This window comes from Symphodus melops (assembly GCF_947650265.1).
Source record: "Symphodus melops genome assembly, chromosome: 8".
In the NCBI taxonomy this organism is placed as follows: Eukaryota; Metazoa; Chordata; class Actinopteri; order Labriformes; family Labridae; genus Symphodus; species Symphodus melops.
Genome location: NC_136698.1, coordinates 16,275,396 through 16,295,159, shown reverse-complemented (window position 1 = coordinate 16,295,159; position 19,764 = coordinate 16,275,396). Strand labels below are relative to the sequence as shown.

The 19,764-nt window shown below is 40.9% G+C and overlaps 1 protein-coding gene across 2 annotated transcripts in view; it reads left to right on the top strand.

Annotated features, from left to right (window-relative positions):
- Positions 1-19,764, top strand: part of slc44a5b (solute carrier family 44 member 5b) — a 37,946-nt gene that overhangs the window by 13,135 nt on the left and 5,047 nt on the right. For both annotated transcript variants that reach the window (XM_079349553.1, XM_079349552.1), the window contains exons 2-19: positions 3,747-3,795; positions 9,298-9,371; positions 10,823-10,907; positions 11,155-11,239; positions 11,372-11,485; positions 13,054-13,114; positions 13,540-13,663; positions 15,485-15,568; positions 15,809-15,921; positions 16,687-16,818; positions 16,925-17,024; positions 17,149-17,241; positions 17,481-17,568; positions 18,171-18,433; positions 18,594-18,688; positions 18,784-18,887; positions 19,002-19,075; positions 19,216-19,286. In XM_079349553.1, the coding sequence (XP_079205679.1) occupies positions 3,747-3,795; positions 9,298-9,371; positions 10,823-10,907; positions 11,155-11,239; positions 11,372-11,485; positions 13,054-13,114; positions 13,540-13,663; positions 15,485-15,568; positions 15,809-15,921; positions 16,687-16,818; positions 16,925-17,024; positions 17,149-17,241; positions 17,481-17,568; positions 18,171-18,433; positions 18,594-18,688; positions 18,784-18,887; positions 19,002-19,075; positions 19,216-19,286 (1,809 nt within the window). The remainder of the gene's footprint in view (positions 1-3,746; positions 3,796-9,297; positions 9,372-10,822; positions 10,908-11,154; positions 11,240-11,371; positions 11,486-13,053; positions 13,115-13,539; positions 13,664-15,484; positions 15,569-15,808; positions 15,922-16,686; positions 16,819-16,924; positions 17,025-17,148; positions 17,242-17,480; positions 17,569-18,170; positions 18,434-18,593; positions 18,689-18,783; positions 18,888-19,001; positions 19,076-19,215; positions 19,287-19,764) is intronic.

The window sequence follows — 19,764 nt, the reverse complement described above, 5'->3', positions numbered from 1 at the left end:
TTTCAATGATTCAGAGAAGTGCTTTCACTACACACAGATATATACCACTTGCTGTTCCTTATGTTCTACACAAGAAATGCTTACAATATGTATGAATGACACAACATTAAATACTTTGCAGTGTTGATTTAGCATTTACAGTCTAAGCAGGAATGCCCAGACTTCCCTCGCCACAGACACTTCCTCCATCTCTTCAGGTGGCATAGTGGGCTGACCCCTCTCGATGTGGAAGAGTCCCTGGTCCCTACGGTGAAAGCTTATTTCAGCTTGTATCCGGGATCTCTTTCTTTCGGTCATGACCCAAGGCTGAGGGTAGGAACTAACATTGACTGGTAAATCAGGGCCTCGCTTTTGGGCTTAGCTCCTTCTTCACCATGTCGGACTGATACAGCGACCGCATGAGTGCACCGATCTGTCGATCTTACGCTCCATCTTCCCCCCACTAGTGAACAACACCCCAAGATACTTAAACTCCTCCACCTGGGGCAAGGACCCCCCCAACAACCCGAAGAGGACAAAAAAAAGCAGAAAAGCAGAGATGAGATCCTGTGGTACCCCAAAAGCCCCGTTTCCACAGAGGGGTTCCGGCTCGGTTCGTCTCGGTACAGCCCGTATTTTGCGGCATTTCCGTAGACTAATCCCGGGAAAGATTCCCAAATAACCGATCCGTACCGTCCTACTTTTTGGGGCCCTTCTGTTGGGGTGCCAAGAATATCGAGCCAACCCGAAAAGGTGGAGCTAAACACTGCAGTCTGTTGATTGGTTGAAAGAATCATCACTTCCTGTGTTACATCGGCAAACAACTCTGCCGTGTTTAAACCATTGACTGTAATACACAGCTGATTGTTTACGTCTGTATTTCTCCTCGCGGCGCACAGCCTTTTCTGAAACAAAGCTTGATTGAGTTTTTGTAATAAAGAGTCACATGTCAGTGTCAGAGTAGATGAACTGCTGGATGTCTTCTTTTGTTTGTGTAGCGTTTTTCTCTTTTGTTGAGTTTATTAGTTAGCGGTTAGCTGTTAGCAGTTAGCTGCTATCATATAGATAGATAGATAGATAGATAGATAGATAGATAGATAGATACTTTATTGATCCCGAGGGAAATTCAAGACGCTATTTACATAGCATCTATCGTCATCTGGCTTATACACCATCTACCTAATGGCTGTGGGTACGGGTGGCTGTGGAAACGCAAACGCAATCAGGCTTAATCGAACCAAACCGTCCCAAACTGTACCGATCCATGCTGGATTGCTCTGTGGAAACAGGGCTAAATTGGACCTCCTCCGGCCCCTGACTGCATCAGTTCTGTCCATTAAAGTTATGAACAGAACCGGTAACAAAAGACAGCCCTGCCAGAGGCCAACGCGCATCGGACCTTTTGGTCTAACCCGTCACCGAGAACCTGTTTGCCTCGAAGACCCTACTAGGGTAATTTAGCCCCTGACAACATAGCTCCGAGGATCATTCGGGTACTCAAACTCCAGGACAAAAACTGTGTGCAGCTAAACGTAGAACTTCACAAATAGCCCAACCAACATGACATGCATGTAATCGACACCACAATGAGAAGCTCGAATCACCTCCAGATTCTTTAACTAATTTGAAATCTAAAGAACTGAATTGATACTGATGCACAGTTGAAATAAATTTAAGCAACAGTGAAAAGATGATCTGGCCAACACAGCAAAGTAATGGTTGTAAAGTTTATTATTTAAAGCTTTGTCAAGGAGGTGTACATTAAGCTGAAGCAGGCACAGAACAAACTTGCTGAAAGAATAGGAATTAAATGTTTGTTTTGTGCTAGTAGTTATGTTAGTTTGTGCTTATTAAGTGTAGTTGGGTTTTTTTCAGGATGTTTTATGTACCTTTTGAAAAGACCCTTTAGATTTACATGTACGTAGTAGTGTACTCACTTCTCACACTTTCAACAGCACAGTGTGCATGTTCTTGCTACAAGATCAGTTCTGGGAATGGGCAGATGGGAGAAAGGCTCACTCGTGCTTCTCCTAAATCTGCCCCAGCTGCTTGGAAATATTACGTTCAACATGTTATGATTAATAGGGCTTCAGGAGCACCTTCTACTTAGTTTCAACTCAAGTCTGGACTACTTAAACCCCAAGGAAGCTCATATATACTGTATATATACACACACATTCTCAATCACACCTTTAAGTGCAGTTGCCCCCTTTGTTGACTGATGGTGCTTACTGTGCTTTGGTATTTACTTTGCTGGGAAGCTTCACTGTGACCCAGATAAGCTGTCGTCTTAGGAGTTGTTCAAATGATTTATTATTAAATATGTGTTAGCTTGATTGTTTTGTCTTTACTGTGTTATGATGATTTCCAGGTTCATCCCAGCCCTGCTGCTGCAGGAGAGCTGCTTTGTAAAATGGCCTAGTTCTTCTATCCCGACCAGTTTAGTAGCAGAGCAGGTGCTCATGTTTGTGAAATATGCTCCTAAACATTTGGGTGTGTAATTTTCCATGTTTTCTGTACTTAATAACACTCCTTCAAAAGAAGAGCCTCATCAAGACAATGTTTATATTTTGAATAAATCTTATTTCTTAGTTTTCCTTTAATAGATGTGGCATGATTCTTTAGTTTTGGAAGCATTCTGGTTTCTGTTTAAGGTCTATCTGCATTTTGGGCATCGGCTAAATACATTTTCAAAAACAAAACAAAACAATTTCTATGAAGAGCAAAAAAGGCTTGAATGCAGAAATATTTGCTCAACCTCCATCAGTGGTTATCTAACTCTAGTTAAGCTTTTGATTGATTGCTACAAACTAAAACAGGGGGGGATTCACGCAAAAATGGAGATTCTTATCTTCTAATATTCTAATTAGATTCATAATTTCCAAGAATCTTTTCTTTTTTTTTTACCTCATCAGTCACTCCCGGCTAAGTGCTGACTCTGTAGAATACCAAATGGAGCAGCAAAAAATCCAGCCAGTCTCACAGATTGGAGAAGATCCTGATGTTTGTATTAATAAATAAATAGACTTTGAATCCATTAATCCAGAATCGTCATGAATTGAAAATAGATTAATAATTGAATCGTGACCTCAAGAATTGAAATTGAATCGGGAGACACCCAAAACTTCCCAGCCCTACTAACAGATATCTGCTGCTAACAGTTCATTCTTAGGGTGCAGAATGGACACACTGCGCATTTTCAAGCAGCATGCAGACACTACTCCCAGCGCCACTGCTCACTTGTTAGCAATCACAGCACACTTTGTGGATAGCTGGCTTACGGACCAGGCTGGCATTGCAACATTTAAATAGATTGTCTCCCTCATTAAATCAAAATCAACATTTTTTAAAAGAAATGGTGATATACTGAATAAACCTTGTGGAGTCCAGTTCTCTCCTCAATTTAAGACAACAAGTGAGCAGCAGAGCTGGGTGGTACTGTACGTCTAATGTACGGCAAATTGGATATTTTAGCTGTGTGTTCAGACCTTTAGACATCTGAACCCCAACATTAGCGTTTCTTCAGCTTGCAGTCAGACTCTAAACAACGGCAGTCTTTGCACGATTAGCATTGGCTACACCAGGAGCTGCAAATAGTTCCACATTGCTTTGAGATTCTGTATCGGTCCAGATTAAAGCTGATGGGTTCTGAGACTGTATATTCTCTGGTTCTTTGTTTGAATCCTGTCAGTGTATTTTACACTTGTTGTATGAGTCTAACCTCTAACCCTATCAACTAATGTTGTTCTGCTCTGCTTGTCTTGTAGGTGAACCACGCAAATTTGATCCAAACTTCAGAGGCCCAGTTCACAACAGGTAATACATATATTTATCATGATAGATAGATAGATTGTCTGCCCTAACAGTGACAGAAATTCTCTTTGAATAAAGCTCAACATTTTGTTAAAAAACACAACACAAAGTACAGACATTAAAAGAGCACTGTAAAAATAACAGCTGCTGAAAAGTGTGACTTTTCTTTAGTTCAGGGTTGTTATTAGAGAGGGATGCTTCTGCCTGATGGCAGGAATTGAGAGGAGGGGTGAGAGGGGTCCTATGTGATCTGGGTGGCTCTCCTGATTACAGAGCGGTCAGACAGTTCAGAGAGGGTAGGTTGGGATGAAACGATTGTTTTGCCGGCCTTATTAACTATGCGGGAGAGTTCTGTTTTGTGTTTAGTGATGTGAGAGTTGTACCAAGATGAGATAAAAGTGAGGATGACCACAATAAGTGATCGTTGAACCAGAGTTCAACTGTGTTTGCTGACATGAAAAGTTAGTTTTTTCCTCATCAGGTGGAAATGTTGTTGTGCTTTTTAGAGACAGAGTCAGCGTAGTGTGACAAGGACAGACAGGTGTCAATCTCTCTTCCTAGATATTTACAAGTTTGAACCTGCTCTACAAGCTGAGCCTGGATTGTGATCGGTTTGAGGAAAGGTCATGGTAACTTTTTTTCCTCCCTCCGCAGAGTATAGTAGCTTAGTAGCTTCACTTATATCTGAAAGAAAATCACATTCAGAGACATCAACAACATCAATTCAAAAAACTAAATTCTAGTATTGATTCATAACTTAATACAAGTTGTGAGAGAAGGACGCCTGACCCTTTAACAAACACTCTTCTTTCAACATCTGATTTGTATGTGATAATGGATTCTGCTGATTGTATAATCTTTTTGGCAGTCAGCCTGTCAGGGCGCTTCTGGATTGATCATTTGTCAAGCTGTGTTAATAAAGCTCTAGGTCGAAATGCTGGCAGCTCTCTGCACTCCACCACACAGATCAATGGTCATAAGTCAAGCTGGTGGCTGGAGTTAGACCAATGACACACGCTATTAACCAGCCAGATACACCTAAAACAGATGTAGTCCACACATCACCTGGGCTATCTCAGGGAGGAAGTGAAATGTCTCTTGTTTTTCACCCAGATGAACAGAGGAACTGCTGCTCATAAACTACAGCCAGCTATCCGCCTCATGAAAACTACACATCCAAACAAGCACAGCTTCTTCATGCATGCATCTATTTAAAAAGTGTTTTTTAATTAAAAAAGACAACAGCATGTTGTATTATGATGAACCATACTACTTTACTGTTACATAATAAATAAGATTAGAAAGGCTGACACTTGAAATGCAGTTGAAAATTTCAACTTTAGGAACCTTTTGGGACATTCGTGTGATACTCCAGAATTGGGACAAAGTCATTGTTATGCATGTCACAAGTCTAAAGAATTTGGTCTCAAGTACCAAGTAGAGACAGGCAAGTTCCAAGTCAGTTCCGCCCCTGCATATAAGTGACAAAGGGGAGCATGCATTGAGCTGCATTGTATCTTCAGTGTTTGGACTTAACGCAGTGCTGTTTACCAAGTCTGTGTGGAGAAGTTTACAAACTACAGCAGGCTGTGTGATTACTATCGTTACGTTAGTGATTGTTAATGGATGCAGACTCAGTGAGAGTGAATGGAGAAAAATCGACCCGAACGTTTGACTGAGTCGCATGCATTTTTATATATAAAGACTCTTAGTGTATGTATGCTGCAGGTACATCAAGCACGCACCAAGCACGCTTAAGACTCACTATATTTTTATAAAAACACTTACATCGGTACGAGAAACCCAGATTTATTGATAAATCATATCCACATTTATGTAAATTCTACAATATTATGATTATTTTAAAGTTCATTCCATCTGTTTTTTTTTCGCATCATGAAAATCATAGGGCCTCAAGTACATTAGTGTTATAGGTCTCTTGTCTGACATAAAACAAGTCATGTTCGAGTTGTAAGTCCTTTATGATATTGTCAAATTGAGTCCCAAATATTTAAATCTGTGACTAGACGCCAATTAGCATTCATAAGTACAATGAAGAGCAGATAAAATCAAACCCCCTAACGTGTTACCGGAAGACAATTTAGTCTTTTCTTGAACTAATATAGGCTCTCATCTCTTTTATGTTCAGTGTCAGTTTGGCAAGCTGCTGTGAAGGCATGTTTCCGTCCTCCTGTGCCTCTTTATCCCACCCTCTCCAGCCCATTTCACTGCTACAGCTGGATGAAGGCTCCAAGGATACTTTGATGTTTCTGTGGCTTAGAGGCTTTTCTTAATGAGAACTGGGAGAGAACCAACTCTTTGGTCGTCTATTCATGCGAGCACGATGCTTAAATGAAGAAATGGTGTCCGTGGTTATCGAGCAGTCTTCTAAATCACAGACACAAGTGTCCCTGATGTAGTGTTTATTGAAGCTAGCTCTAGCTATGGACAATATGAAGGATAGATATAAACTACAGCTGTACAAGCTTAAAGCCATCTTGTAAAGTATTATTAACAGTAAAGTGTTTCTTTGTATGTGCAGTTGAAAAATAATGAACTACAACTTAGGTGTTTAACAGCAAACATGCAAATGTTCCCAAAGGGTTTTTTTTGATAGAAAAGCCTCCCATCACTTTCTTTCTTTGCTCTCTTGACTCGGACCCTGTATTTATACAAACTGTATGCTCGCTGTGATCCTCCAGCACCACCGTGTCAGATGATGCCCTCCCGTTTCCCATGAGCAGGAGAACTACAAGATCAGACGGGAATCAAGAGAAAAATCAAGAGTCTTTCTGAGGTTGCTTTGTTGTTTGTTTGGGTCCAGTTTTGACGTACTGTTAATGAAGTAATAGAAGATACGATTGTGAGTCCATATTGTGTTGTATTTAACCGGAAGCTCTGTGTGTTTCCTTGTCTGACTTCCTGTCCGGGTTGTTGCATTCTGTCCAGCTTGACACGTGCCTGCATCGCAATTTATCAAATGATATGATAAATAAATCCAATATGAAAATATGAAAGTAGACTTGCAGCATATTTGAAACAGAGCAGAGCGTAATGGCACTGCTGGCCCAGAAAATCCTCGACGTTCGCTGTGGAAATAAAATTATTGACTAGAGTGGTAGCGTAGTGTGTTGTATGGACAGACCACTGCGCACTCGCTATCTGGGATAACAAACAGCCTTTTTTAAGTGCAAAATGTGGCCCTCAAAGTATCCCTCACTTCTTTTTAAAGCAGGGCCCATTCACACTCAATCACAACCATGCTATATTGTGGCACTGCTGCCATCTATGTCACCTTGGCTCTCAGAGAATAACCCTGCATGTATAATAGTGACTGAAGTTCTTATTGTGCATTTTGTACTGATGTTTGCTTTGTTTTGAATTCCAGAGCAGCATTGCCTGGCAGTACAAGCAGGGTGGCGCATGGTGTGTGTGAAAGTAATTTGTAGGTGACTTCTGAGGGTTGCGATTGAGGCCATACTGTGGTCCAATAAGATTTGCAGTTTGCCTTCATTTTATGGCGTGCTTTGGCTGCAATAAGAGGACAAAGCTGAATTGTTTTCTCTCTCCTCTCTCTTGTCAGCCTCCCTTCAACACTCATCCTCACATGCCTCAAAGGTGACTTTGTGTTTGCACTGTGGTGCTGTGTCGGCACTTTGTCTTAATAATGCAAGGTGTCTATATGAGGCAGTGGGAAAACAAGACAGATCTACTGTACCAGTGGCATTATGTTGGAGGGGAGGCAAGGTCAGCTTCAAGTCTCCCACCCCTCTGCGATCCCCTGTGATATGTGGCTGAGTGTTTGATAACTTGTCTACGTGCAAAAGGATGGAGAGGGACTCAAAGGCAAGGAATGCAACCATCACCATGGCCACCCAGACGGCTTTTCCCGCTGTTCTTTTTTTTTATTGATTGAAAGAAATGGAACTCCCTTTGTTAACAATAAGCACAATATCAGCAATATCTTCTGCTTTTCTTTGTGTGGCAGGTTGTCTTTTTACTCCTCAGATTTGCTGTCTTCAATGAGCAGAGCTGTGCCCACTTTATCTGCCTTTCTTTCTCTATTGTCTCCCAAACATGCCTGTAAGCGTTCATTTTAAACTTACAAAGTTTTTAAGCCTTATATCATTTGATCATCATTATTTATAATATATATTATTATTTTGCATCTGTTGGAGGATTTGCCCTGTGAGTCAGTTATCAGCTCGAAATGGTCTCTCTAGGTTATGAGTGCAGATTTGACACTTTTACATTTTCCAGGTATCCTGAGTCTTAATGCAATCCAGATAAGAGCGGTGATAATGGAATCATCTGTTTCTGAAATGAGAAGGCCTTTTAGCAGCCCCCGCTGGGACTGAAAAGACTCCCAATCCTCTGTATTTCGAACTTCAGCAAACTAATGCACCCGCAGCAGTACGAACTTTACAGCTGTTATAAATGCAGGACCATAAAAAAAAAATGCTCTCACAAACATTGAGGATAATTAGCATTTCACGCTTTAAAAGCTAACCCAGCTGACTCTGTTTGCAGATTCATTTAAATGCAGCGGTGTTTATGAACGCTTTTTTATCCTGTTTTGTTTGGGTCGATCCTCAGCTGATCCCCTCTGTGTGCAGCAGTGTGCTAGCTAAGAACAGCGCTCATATGTATGGACCCATGTCATCATCCTGCATACAAACCCAGGACAATTAAGTCTTCAAAGAAGCACACAGAGGAAATCTCTCTGAGCTCGGGCCTCCTTTTGACAGTGGCCTTGCTCTTGTGGTTGAAAGAAGAGAGGAGAGTTTGAAAGCAGGAGGAAATGAGGGGTCTCGAGTCAAATTGTGTTGGGTATGGTGTTTCAGGAAGGCTATGCATGTCCCTTGAGTTGTACTACTGGGCACAGCTGATTGAGCCTTTCTTTAGTCAAGGCTGGACTCACAGCACTCATAGGCTGAATGATTTGGAAGGAGGGTTGAGAAAAGGGGGCTGGACTGACTACAGTCAGGGTGGGAAGCTGGGAAGAAAAGCTCGTTATAGGAGAGAGTAAAGGAAGGTCTCGGAGAGGGAGGGGCTGCTTTAATGTAGCAGAGTGGGCCTACTGTGGAGAGATCTTCAAATAGCTTCCTCTGTGCCAGTGGGACAGTCAGCTCGGTGGGGAGGGGGGGGGGATCAGAGTCTCATTAGAAAGTCAGTAGAGCTCTAAAGCTTCTCTGAAAAAATGAAGTCAGTGACACCTTGTAATGATTAGCAGCAGTCCTGCACCTAGATGAAGACCTCACTCGCACTTTCCTTACAAAACTTCACCATACTTTTTAAAAAAATGTTTTTTTTTTAAATCTAAATAGTTAAACACACAGTACTCACTTCCTCTCCTTGTGTCGAGGAGGACACCCTGGGAACACATACAAGCAAGCATTTGCTCATGAAAAAGGCCTTCAGCAACAAACTCGTCAGAAATAACCTTGTTTTCTGTCTTTGCTAAACATTTTCTTTTCCTGTCACACATCTCTCATCTGTTCCAAGGAGCTGCACTGACGTGGTGTGCTGTGTTATCTTCATCATCGTCATCCTCGGCTACATCGCTCTGGGTACTGTGGGTGAGTTTGACACATTGCTGCTGATTACATCACACGACGTTTCATAATGACACGCTACTGCCTAAACATAAACACGCCCAACTATAGTGTGTTCCAGTGAAGATGTGATCTAGAGATGTGAACCGATCGCTCGCCAGTTTCACGGTTTGAAAGTGTCAAACTGAAAGTAACTGTGTGAGGGAAAAAAGAAAAACGTTGAAAATTTGAATACGCCACAAAAAAAGGAGAAATGCTTATCTTCACAGGGTTCCTGATACTTGAGGAGAAATAATAAATTTATTTGTGTGTCATTTTAAATATTCATAATTTCATGGTGGGTTGTTCAACAAATTGCCTGATTGTTAAATGTGTGGGGGAGCTGAGAAATGCCGCTTCACCCAGAGAATGGGCTATTCTTTTATTACATGTCCTCAACAAAACATGCAGCTTGAATTGCTCACTCTCACGGGGTCTTTGACTTGAAATGATCTGAATGTAAAGCTCTTCAGACCTACTTGTCGAATTTATGAGCGGCCAATTTCCAGTGATTTACTGTCATTTCATTCCGATTTTCTTGCAAGTGTGGATGAGTTCACATTGTCCTCTACCGACTGCAATCTTGTGCATCTCCTTTTGATTCCTAATTTTCTTTCTGTCTTGATTTTCCGCTTCTTTTTCTCTCTCCTTACCCCTCAAGGTTTAAAAATGTTTCTTTTCTTCTAATAGCTTTATCCCTATCCATTGTGTTCTTCGCTGCCACTTTTCGTCATATTTTTCTTGTACAAAATCACATCCTGTTTAATATCCTGTTTGCTGTACGCTCACCTTTGTTTCTCCGTCAATCAGTCAAATATTTTTGGTGTGCGTTGTAAAGTGGCATTAGAGTCAATTATATTGGGTATTACTGCTTTCCAATCATTTAAAAAGACCAAGAGCCAGGACGATGGAAGAAACATCATATAAACTCTGAGCTTGATGTTCTTTCTGCAGAATTTCTCAGTTTCATCATCCTTGGTGCGTCAAAGACTTGTAGACTGCCTTTGTTGTGCTGTTCAGCAAGCAATGCTTCATTGGCTGACAGCGTCAACACTGTGTTGTTCAGGTCGGACAAACAAAAGAAACTGAAAAGAAATTGAAATTGTTGCTGCTACTTCTATCCAGTCAAATAGAACAAACCGATTAAACTGGACAGATTTAGTTGTGTGTTCTTTATTAGTGTCGATGTTGCTTCGTGAATAAATGCGGCCCTCCAAATGTGTTTTGTTTTTCACCCTTTTTTACTACACCGAGAGGAGGTACAACATGAGAATGACACTAGTACAACTGTCTTGTAAAATAAGATTATAGTTTATGGTCCCCAAAGGGACATTTGTCTTGGGCAGGAGTCCGCGTGGCAGCAGTGCAGTGCCACTGAAAAGGTCTAGTATATGTCTGCTAAAAGTGCAAATCCAACAGTTGTGATTTATTTTCAGCCTGGATCCACGGCGACCCCCGGAAAGTCGTCTATCCAACAGACAGCCACGGTCAATTCTGTGGCCAACAAAACAGCCCTAATGCGTAAGTGAAAAAATATCTGAAACTGTTAAAAGGAGAAGTAGTGATCCTCTATTTATTTGTCACCTTGATTCATTATTGTTTATACAGGAAATGATTGATTTGACCACAATACACAGAGATGGCTTGCACCTTATTTGAGCAGCCATCACTACAGAGGGCATACACTTCCTTTGTGTGTGCACAGATGAACGCTTTTTTTTTTTCCTAATCTGAATCATCTCAAAGTCTCCATCCTTTGTCTCTGCAGAAACAAAGCCATATTATTCTACTTCAACATGTTGAAATGTGCCAATCCTGCAGTTTTAATTAACCTCCAGTGCCCTACAACGCAGGTAAGAGGCCGAGCGAAGCCCCTCTTTCGCAGCTTATTTTGACACTGCTTCATGTTGCTCGCAGACTGTTTCACGCTTGATTATGCAAGATGGATGGGATCTCTCATTAAGAGAATGTGTTGCTTCCTGCAGCTCTGTGTCTCCAAGTGCCCTGACAGATTTGCCACTCTGCTGGATGCGTGGAATACCAAAAACTGGGAATATTACAAGAAATACTGCAAGCCGGGCTTTGAGATTGGCAGCAAGGTGAGAGACTGCAGTTAAAGGTTTTTCTTCGACCGTTTATTGAATCCTGTGAGTTTTTTGGATGGACTTATTTACTGCTCATCTTTATGGACATCAGGTAATATTCTTTGCCCCTTACATATGTCTTGTTTTCTGGCCTTCTGGACAAATAATGTACACATGGACACCTGTCAGATGATTTTTATTCACACGGTTTCTTTAAGTTCTCTTTCCTTAAATTAGAGTTTCTGCCTCTGTTGTAGACACTCTTTTTATGAAACTAAAATCCAAAGAAACTCATTCACTTTGTTGTGCTCAAGCAACCACCCCTTAGATTCGAGTAAAGTCCCTGTAATGAAGAGCTTGTCAGAATTGATTGTACTCTGAGAGACAGGTTAATGTGAGCTCACATCTGCTGATGCACATCACAGCTCTGTTCTGACGGCTGGCAGGAGTTCAGTGATGGTGACGTTGGCATGATGCAGTGTGAGGACCACAGAGTGAGATGCTGTGTGGGAGCATCTCACAACTCAGGCGTACTGTTTCAACTGAATCATTGATTTTTCCTTCCCACATCATCTAGAGTATGAAAGTGTTACATCAGACAGGATTCAACTGTGTTCTTGGGTTTGTTCAGGAATAATGATATGAATCATACAACATTATAATTGTGGAAAAGTAAGCATTTCTGAAGGAATAAACATGAGAGGGTTGTGTGTGTGTGTTTTGAAACTTATATTAATGTCGTTTTTTTTAGAAATAGAATACAATGAAGCGTCATTGTCCACCAGAGGTTGACCTCATAGTCTCTCCAGACACTTAAAACAGTATAAAAACCTTCAGGCAGTCACAAACACAGACAACATAGCAGCTAGGTTTAAACATGAAAAACAGTTCATACAGTGGTTCAGCTCTTACCAGTCATGTTGTGAGATGAAGGTTTTCTGCTCTTATATATATTTTTTTAGTTACCAGGGACTCTTTAGCGCCTCCCAGAGCTCAGAAGCTCAAACTGTCAAAAGAGAGGATGGGAGTTATCTGCTAGGATACTCCTCGCTTTCTTCCTCTTAAAAAATATCAGTAAATAGTTGGGGGTTTTTTCCACCTATTTTGCCCGCCATCAATACAATGTTAGAGAGTTTTTTCTTAAATCTACAGCTCACGTGACCATACCAGGCAGGAAGATGGAAAGTTAATGTAGATTAAGAGCCGCCAGGGGGCTTTCAGTCAATGCTACAATAACAAAAGATGACGTCGAGGCTAGCAGGGAATCATGGGAGTTCTGTTTTCTGTTTTGTCCTTGCTATATTTATTTCTAAATGCACAAACACATTTCAAGGTCTGCACATTATACAAAAACATAAAGTCAAATAAACAAAGCAGAAAATACAATTCATACTTCTGTCGCTGTCAGATAATTGTGTTCATGAGACTGAACTGTTCATTTATTGTATTTTTTGTGTAAAATCTTTTTTAAGACATCAAATATGTAGCTAAGTGTAAAATCTCCTCTGCTCCACGCCTAACTGATTGAATGACTTGTTAGATATGAATCATTGAAGTCAGTGCCTCGTATGTTTCCATTTCAGACAGTTGCAGACGTCATCCGAGATGAAGACTGTCCGTCTATGATCGTGCCGAGCAGACCTTGTGAGTGCATCGCGATCATCCTCAACACTATTACCCAAAATAACTCAATTTTAGTTCTTTACTAGATGTATAACATTCACATGAGAGAAGAAAAACCAGCTCTGTTTTTCAGTTTATTGCAGAGAAACACAACCAGCTCATTACTCATAGACATCAGATCATTGTCTCGACTAAAAAAAATGATTTTCACCAAAGCTTCGTGAAAAAATGAGAAAAACGTAACTCTTATTCTCAGACAATTATCTTATTAATTCAGAAAAACGGATTTTAAAAAAATCATAGCGCACACCTTGTAATTCTTTGAACATTGTCCAATTTATTCAGAAACACAGAGCAAATATTTATTGTTTCATGTGATTGAAATACACTTCTGTTGTTGTACAAGCCACTAAAAGATAAAGGAGATGTTTGAAAATGTGTTTCAGTCCTTCAGCGGTGCTTCCCTGATTTCATTACAAGAAATGGAATCTTAACCGTGGCCAATCAGACCATCTTCACAGACGGAGACAACAACAAGAGAAGTGTCAGCGACCTCAAAGATGCTGCCAAGTAAGATCTGCCTCCCTGAAATGTCTATGACCTCACCGTACAAACAGCTCTACAATTAAAACAAACCAAAAACAAATCACATCCCAAAGATAAGGAGTAAAAAAAAACAGTATACTAAAACATTACATGTTTTTAAAATCCTATACTGTCCATAGGGCTGCCAACTCTGCACCCAGAGAGCTCTGGACTGATGTTAAAGGGTAGGACATATGGGCATGAGGTCACTGATGCCCTGGAATGTGTCCAAGCACATTCAAAGTCATTTGCATGTTAATTGCATGAAAATGCAACTCACCTTTTGAGTTCCACAGTAGAACTTCAAGAGTGCGTACAAGCTTACAAAATCTGCTTTGTAAATCTACGCTATCGATGAAAACCGACTGAGATAGCAGAAATTTGACGAGCATTACAAATCATGTATCCATCCCAGCGAGCTGATATTTGAAACATACATGATTCTGTATTTGCAGTGACCAGCTTTTGTTTTCCCTGACTTACTTGGAACTAAAATGTGCCTTTAATGCCTTTTTTTTTGTAGCCAAGTTACGGCCGTGCAGCGAGGAGTGGAAAGGTCTCAACCATGGTTTACTTCAGCTTGTTAACTTCTGCTGTAGCTTTGAGTAGACTAACCTTCTTGCTTGAGCTCTTCATCCCAAATCTGTTCCTGCATCCCTCCACCTACAAAAGTGGACAGGAATAAGGACAGATGAATAATAGCCATGTATCAACCCTAAAAAAAAAAACATCAAGTCATCTGCTTCTCCTGTGTGTCAAATGAAATAGAGAGTTATGTAGTGCCCCCTGGTGTTTATTAGCTTTGTTCTTGTTGATTTATATGATCGCAAGATTGCATAACAGAGCTGGATATGATCCAAAATCTCTCCTTTGAGCAGGTCTCAGTGACCTTTAGGGAGCTGAATTAAAGCGCTTCATCACAGGGTTGCTTTCAGAATTGCCTGTTACTGTTATGTTAGTCCCGTAGCAGAGTTAGCAGATCTGCTCTCCCTGTGTCCGTTCTGTGGAGATGAATCAGAGTCACAGGGCAGTGTATCTGCAGTACGGCTTTGCAGTACTTCTTTTCTGACTATCTTTAAAGAGTTGCTGAAGCTAAATTTAAGCTACCCATTGTCACTTATAGAACTGTGCATTCATTTAATTTATCCTAATATATATATATATTTTTTTAGGAAATCTCCACATCAAAGCGTCCACATCAAAGGCTTACTCATTTTGTGTTTGGTTTAGAAAAGATGAGTCAGGATCCCTTGAGATACTGGTTCACTTGAGGCTGTACTGATCTTAAAGAAGGTTGAAGTTAATATCTTTAAAAAAAAAAAAAGAACCGTATACCAAATCTGTCATGTTAAGTATTTGAAGCAACTTGTTTTGTTTTGTTTGACTACTGCACATCTACTTAACTGTGAATACAAATAACCTGGATCTTCATCTGACAGCTCAATGTGCTTTACTGGATGGTCATCTGTATCACCTTCTATAACATGCTGCTAAACCATCTTCCACCGCCACACTAAAGTAAATCTAGCTCTAAAGCACTTCAGCAACTCTAATTCTGTTTTTCTATGGGACTTACTCAGACCCTCATAACATAAAGTAAGCAGTGTCTGAAAACTCAGAACTTCAAAAACATTTGAACATTGCATTCTTTCGTTTGCAGTGAGTACACTTAGGGTAAAGGAAGTGTCGAAAATGTTTTTGAAATGCTAGCGATTACCTTTTTTTTAGAGGCAATAACAAAAACCTGCCAAAGCCCCTCTCTGGGTTTTTTTTTGTTTCTCACTTCACATTGTTCCTCCATCGCAGAACTATCACCAATCTGCTGAACGCCAAAGAAGTTGGCATGAAGATCTTTGAGGATTATGCAAATTCCTGGGACTGGATTCTCATGTAAGAACTATTTACATGTTTTGGCTTCTTTTTCAGAACGTTTTGATTCTCTGCAAGTGAAGAAATCCATCTGACCCATCTGTTAAATTAATGAGGAAACCACTCTGTAACTTTCACATGCAAAGAGCCGACCTAGCTGAATTAGCACTTGATCAGTTCATTTTTACATACAACTTGCTGAACCATTGATTCAAATGTACCAGTCGATGACAACTCAGTATGTATGTTTTATTGTTGCAGTGGTCTGGTGATAACCATGGTGGTCAGTCTGGTCTTCATCCTGCTGCTGCGCTTCACTGCTGGTGTTCTGCTGTGGCTCATCGTCTTTGGTGTCATCACTGCGGTAGCCTTTGGTAAGCATGCAGGGTATTTATTTGGACTTCTTTGTACTAAAGCAACGTCACAGGAGAGGGAGTGATGTGGTACCAAACTGCAGCACGGTTGGGTTTCAGCGCAGCAGGCCGAGTGTGGAAGACAATCACAGTCGCTGAGATCGACTCCAGCATCTCAGAGAGTGATGTTGCTTTTATTCAACACTTCTATAAGTTGCATAGGTCAGCAGTAAAAAAAAAAGCTAAAGATTATTGCTTCCTGCTCTACCAACTCGACTATTTCCAAAAATGTTTTACTACTGTACTGAACTGTTACTACAGATAACCACAGACCTGCTGTTTTTTAATAACGCACATTTATTTCTCTGTTTTAATTTACAATACAACCGCGGGAATGAAGGTCTGTCGTGTTCATCAGAAGTCCATGATGAAAAAATCAGACAAACTCTGTTCACTGTTATGCTAATTATCTGTGTTCAGAATAACTGCGAGAAGTCCCCCTAATACTGTGTTTCCACACTTCTGTGAATGTCTATTTGCGAGATGAGTATATTATTATGTTATCTTATGGAATGCCCTTTTTGCCCCTCTTTACTTAATCAGGACTTACTGCTAGATAATCGGTCCACATGTTGAAGTTGTTGTTTACATGCTTCACACCTGACGTTTTCACCTACCTAGCAGTTCTGTTGTAATGACACATGTATTAGATTTAGACTTTTTGTACCTTATTGACAATATTTCCTGGCTCACCCTCTGTCCCTGCTTTGTCTTGATGTCTCTCAGGGATCTGGCACTGCTACTGGGAGTACGTCACCCTGAGCGGGAAGCCGGGTGCGAACGTCACCATTTCTGATATCGGCTTCCACACGGACTTCAGCATTTACCTTCAGCTGAGCCAAACGTGGCTCATCTTCAGTACGCTGTCAACTAATACCTTAACTTTGCCCTTAATTGAAAGCTTTGGTTACACACGAAACATGTTGTATTTGAACTGACTAACACAATGTAATTTGTGCTACAGTGATCTCACTCTCTGTGATTGAGACCATCATTGTGATCATGCTGATATTTCTGAGAACGAGGCTGCGCATCGCTATTGCGTTACTGAAGGAGGGGAGCAGGTGTGTGTGTGTGTGTGTGTGGGCTTTAATGCTCTGTTAACTCAAAATGTATCATCGAGTTTGACTCTTTCTTTAGTGTACAGAACAAAATGAATAATGTCTGCTCTTTCTTTTTCTTTTTTAGGGCTATCAGCTACATCATGTCCACTCTCTTCTATCCTATCATCACTTTTTTCCTTCTGGCTGTCTGCATCGCATACTGGGCCGTCATAGCAGTGTATCCTTCATGAAGAGTCACGGTTATAATCAAAGAAGTAAAATAACGTCAGCACCTCTGTGTAGGCTGTAGTCGTGTTTAGATTAATCACACGCCTGTGTAGTTACTATATTCATTGATAATGAATAATGCTTGCCAAATAGTGTTTCTTTCTAGACTGACTGTACTTTAATAGTAGTAGTTGATAGTTGTGTGGAGAAAACGTCCCCCTGTGTTACCTTTAACTAGTTTGCCAACAGCTTCTTAGCATCCTCTGGTAATGCAGTCTACAAGGTCACACCTGCTGACGATAAATGCATTTACTCCAACATCACATGCAACCCCAAGGTCAGTGTCAGCGCTCTGCATTTACCAAAGGATTAATCTGTCCATCTGCAAAACAAACAAAAAAGAAACGAGTGCCACTTAAATGTCTGTGTATTTTCTCTTCCCTATTTTGATCCATGTGGTATTTCTTGTTCAGCCTTTAATTACATGTTATAACAGTATTCAGCCAGAGAGAATTTATGGTCACAGCTCCGTCTTGTAGCTCACAGTAAAGTCGAAATGGAAGTGTGTTCTGTGTTCAAACTATCTGAATCAATCGCTAATGCTCCGATGTTAATGGAGTTGACAGTAGTTGCTGACAGCAAAAAATTCTCTTGTGACAGAAGTTCTTTATCAGCCTGAGGACCCAACCTGGTTATGTAGAAGAATGTATAAGTGTATATGCTATGTGCTCACACAACTTGGGAGATCGGGAAATCAACTGAAAATTACTTGTAAATGTGCAAAATAGAGGAAGAGAAAAACCAACCTGAAGAGACAAAGTGACACAAGTTGTTTTTGGTTGTTCAGAAGTTTTCCTTGCAATCAGTTACTTTTAACATACATGGCAAACAAAGCGTGATATCTCACTACACATTTAGAATCTGCTGATTTCTTTTCAGACCTTTCGGCAGACCAACATTACCAAGGTGTGTCCTGGGTCCCAGTGCATGTTTGCCTTCTACGGAGGGGAGAGTGTGTACCACCGCTACATCTTAGTCCTCCATCTGTGTAACCTGTTTGCGTTTCTCTGGCTGGTCAACTTCACCATTGCGCTGGGTCAGTGCACACTGGCCGGGGCCTTCGCTTCCTACTACTGGGCCCTGAAGAAGCCAGGAGACATCCCTGCATGCCCCCTCTACTCTGCTTTTAGCAGAGCCATACGGTAGGAAGTTATGACTTAACCTTGAAATAATGTAGGTATGACTGAATAACTCAAGCACAATGAGACATATCTTAATACAAGCATTGGCTGAATATATTCTGAGATTGTACTGCAAATGTTCAGATATTTATTTCTTACCTTCTCTGTTTTGTTACCGCAGTTACCACACAGGTTCTCTGGCTTTTGGCTCTCTAATCCTCGCTGTGGTGCAAATGGTCCGAATTGTCCTTGAGTATCTGGATCAAAAGCTTAAAGGTAAGCCTTTCATTCATCTTCTCCCTCCTCCTCATTCTAACACATTTAAATGATTATGTCAAGTGGGGTGTTGATGATTGACAATGTCTTTCCAGGTTCGCAGAATGGTTGCGCTCGATTTCTGCTTTGTTGCCTCAAATGCTGCTTCTGGTGCCTGGAACATTTCATCAAGTTTATAAACAGGAATGCATACATTATGGTGAGTTCAGAAAGATAAATCTCCTTGTGCATAGTATCTGGAAGCAGTCCATTTGTTAGTTTGTCCGTTTGTTAGCGTCCAACGAGTACTTTCTGCTTTTTCTTCTCACCACAGATAGCAATATATGGAAAAAACTTCTGCACCTCTTCCAAGGATGCTTTCTTCCTCTTGATGAGGAACGTTATTCGGTATGCACTCTCCTGCTCCTCCTTATCAGCCCATCGTCGTGTTTTCAATGCTGTGTGTACTCTCATTGATCTCTCTTGAGTCTCGGTGCGTGACGTTGCCTTCTCCATTCCTCCTCCACTTTTCTCTGCGTCCTCTGTAGGGTGGCTGTCTTGGACAAGGTGACAGACTTTCTGCTCTTCCTGGGGAAACTGCTTATTTCAGGAAGTGTTGGTGAGTTTCATGTCTCTTGCAGTCTTTGAAGTGACATTTATAAAAAAGAGACAGGACGACACATGCTCCTGAATGTTAAAAGGATGATAAATTAGCTCAAGACAAAGGACAAGCAGGACTCATACAATGCGTAAATGGATGTGTGCACAGGTTGTCTGTTTTGCCTTTGGAAGCACAACAAATCTAACTTATACATTTACTTTGAAGAGGCACAATGAGTCTGGTTTTTGGATCCATAATGCTATTATGATAGACGCACTGTGTCTGATGCTTTCATTTTTGCACCAAGAGACTAAATGTCTTGTGCACATCATCACACAGAGTGGGGTCCGCCCACATGAAAACAAGACAGGAGCAAGGAGAGTTTCATCTGTTGATAAAGGAGCTGCAGAGTTGTGCAGATCACTTCCAGGTGTAAATCAGGATGTCTGTGGTCCGTTTTGATGACGCTGCTAGCTGTACCGGAACCATACATTCA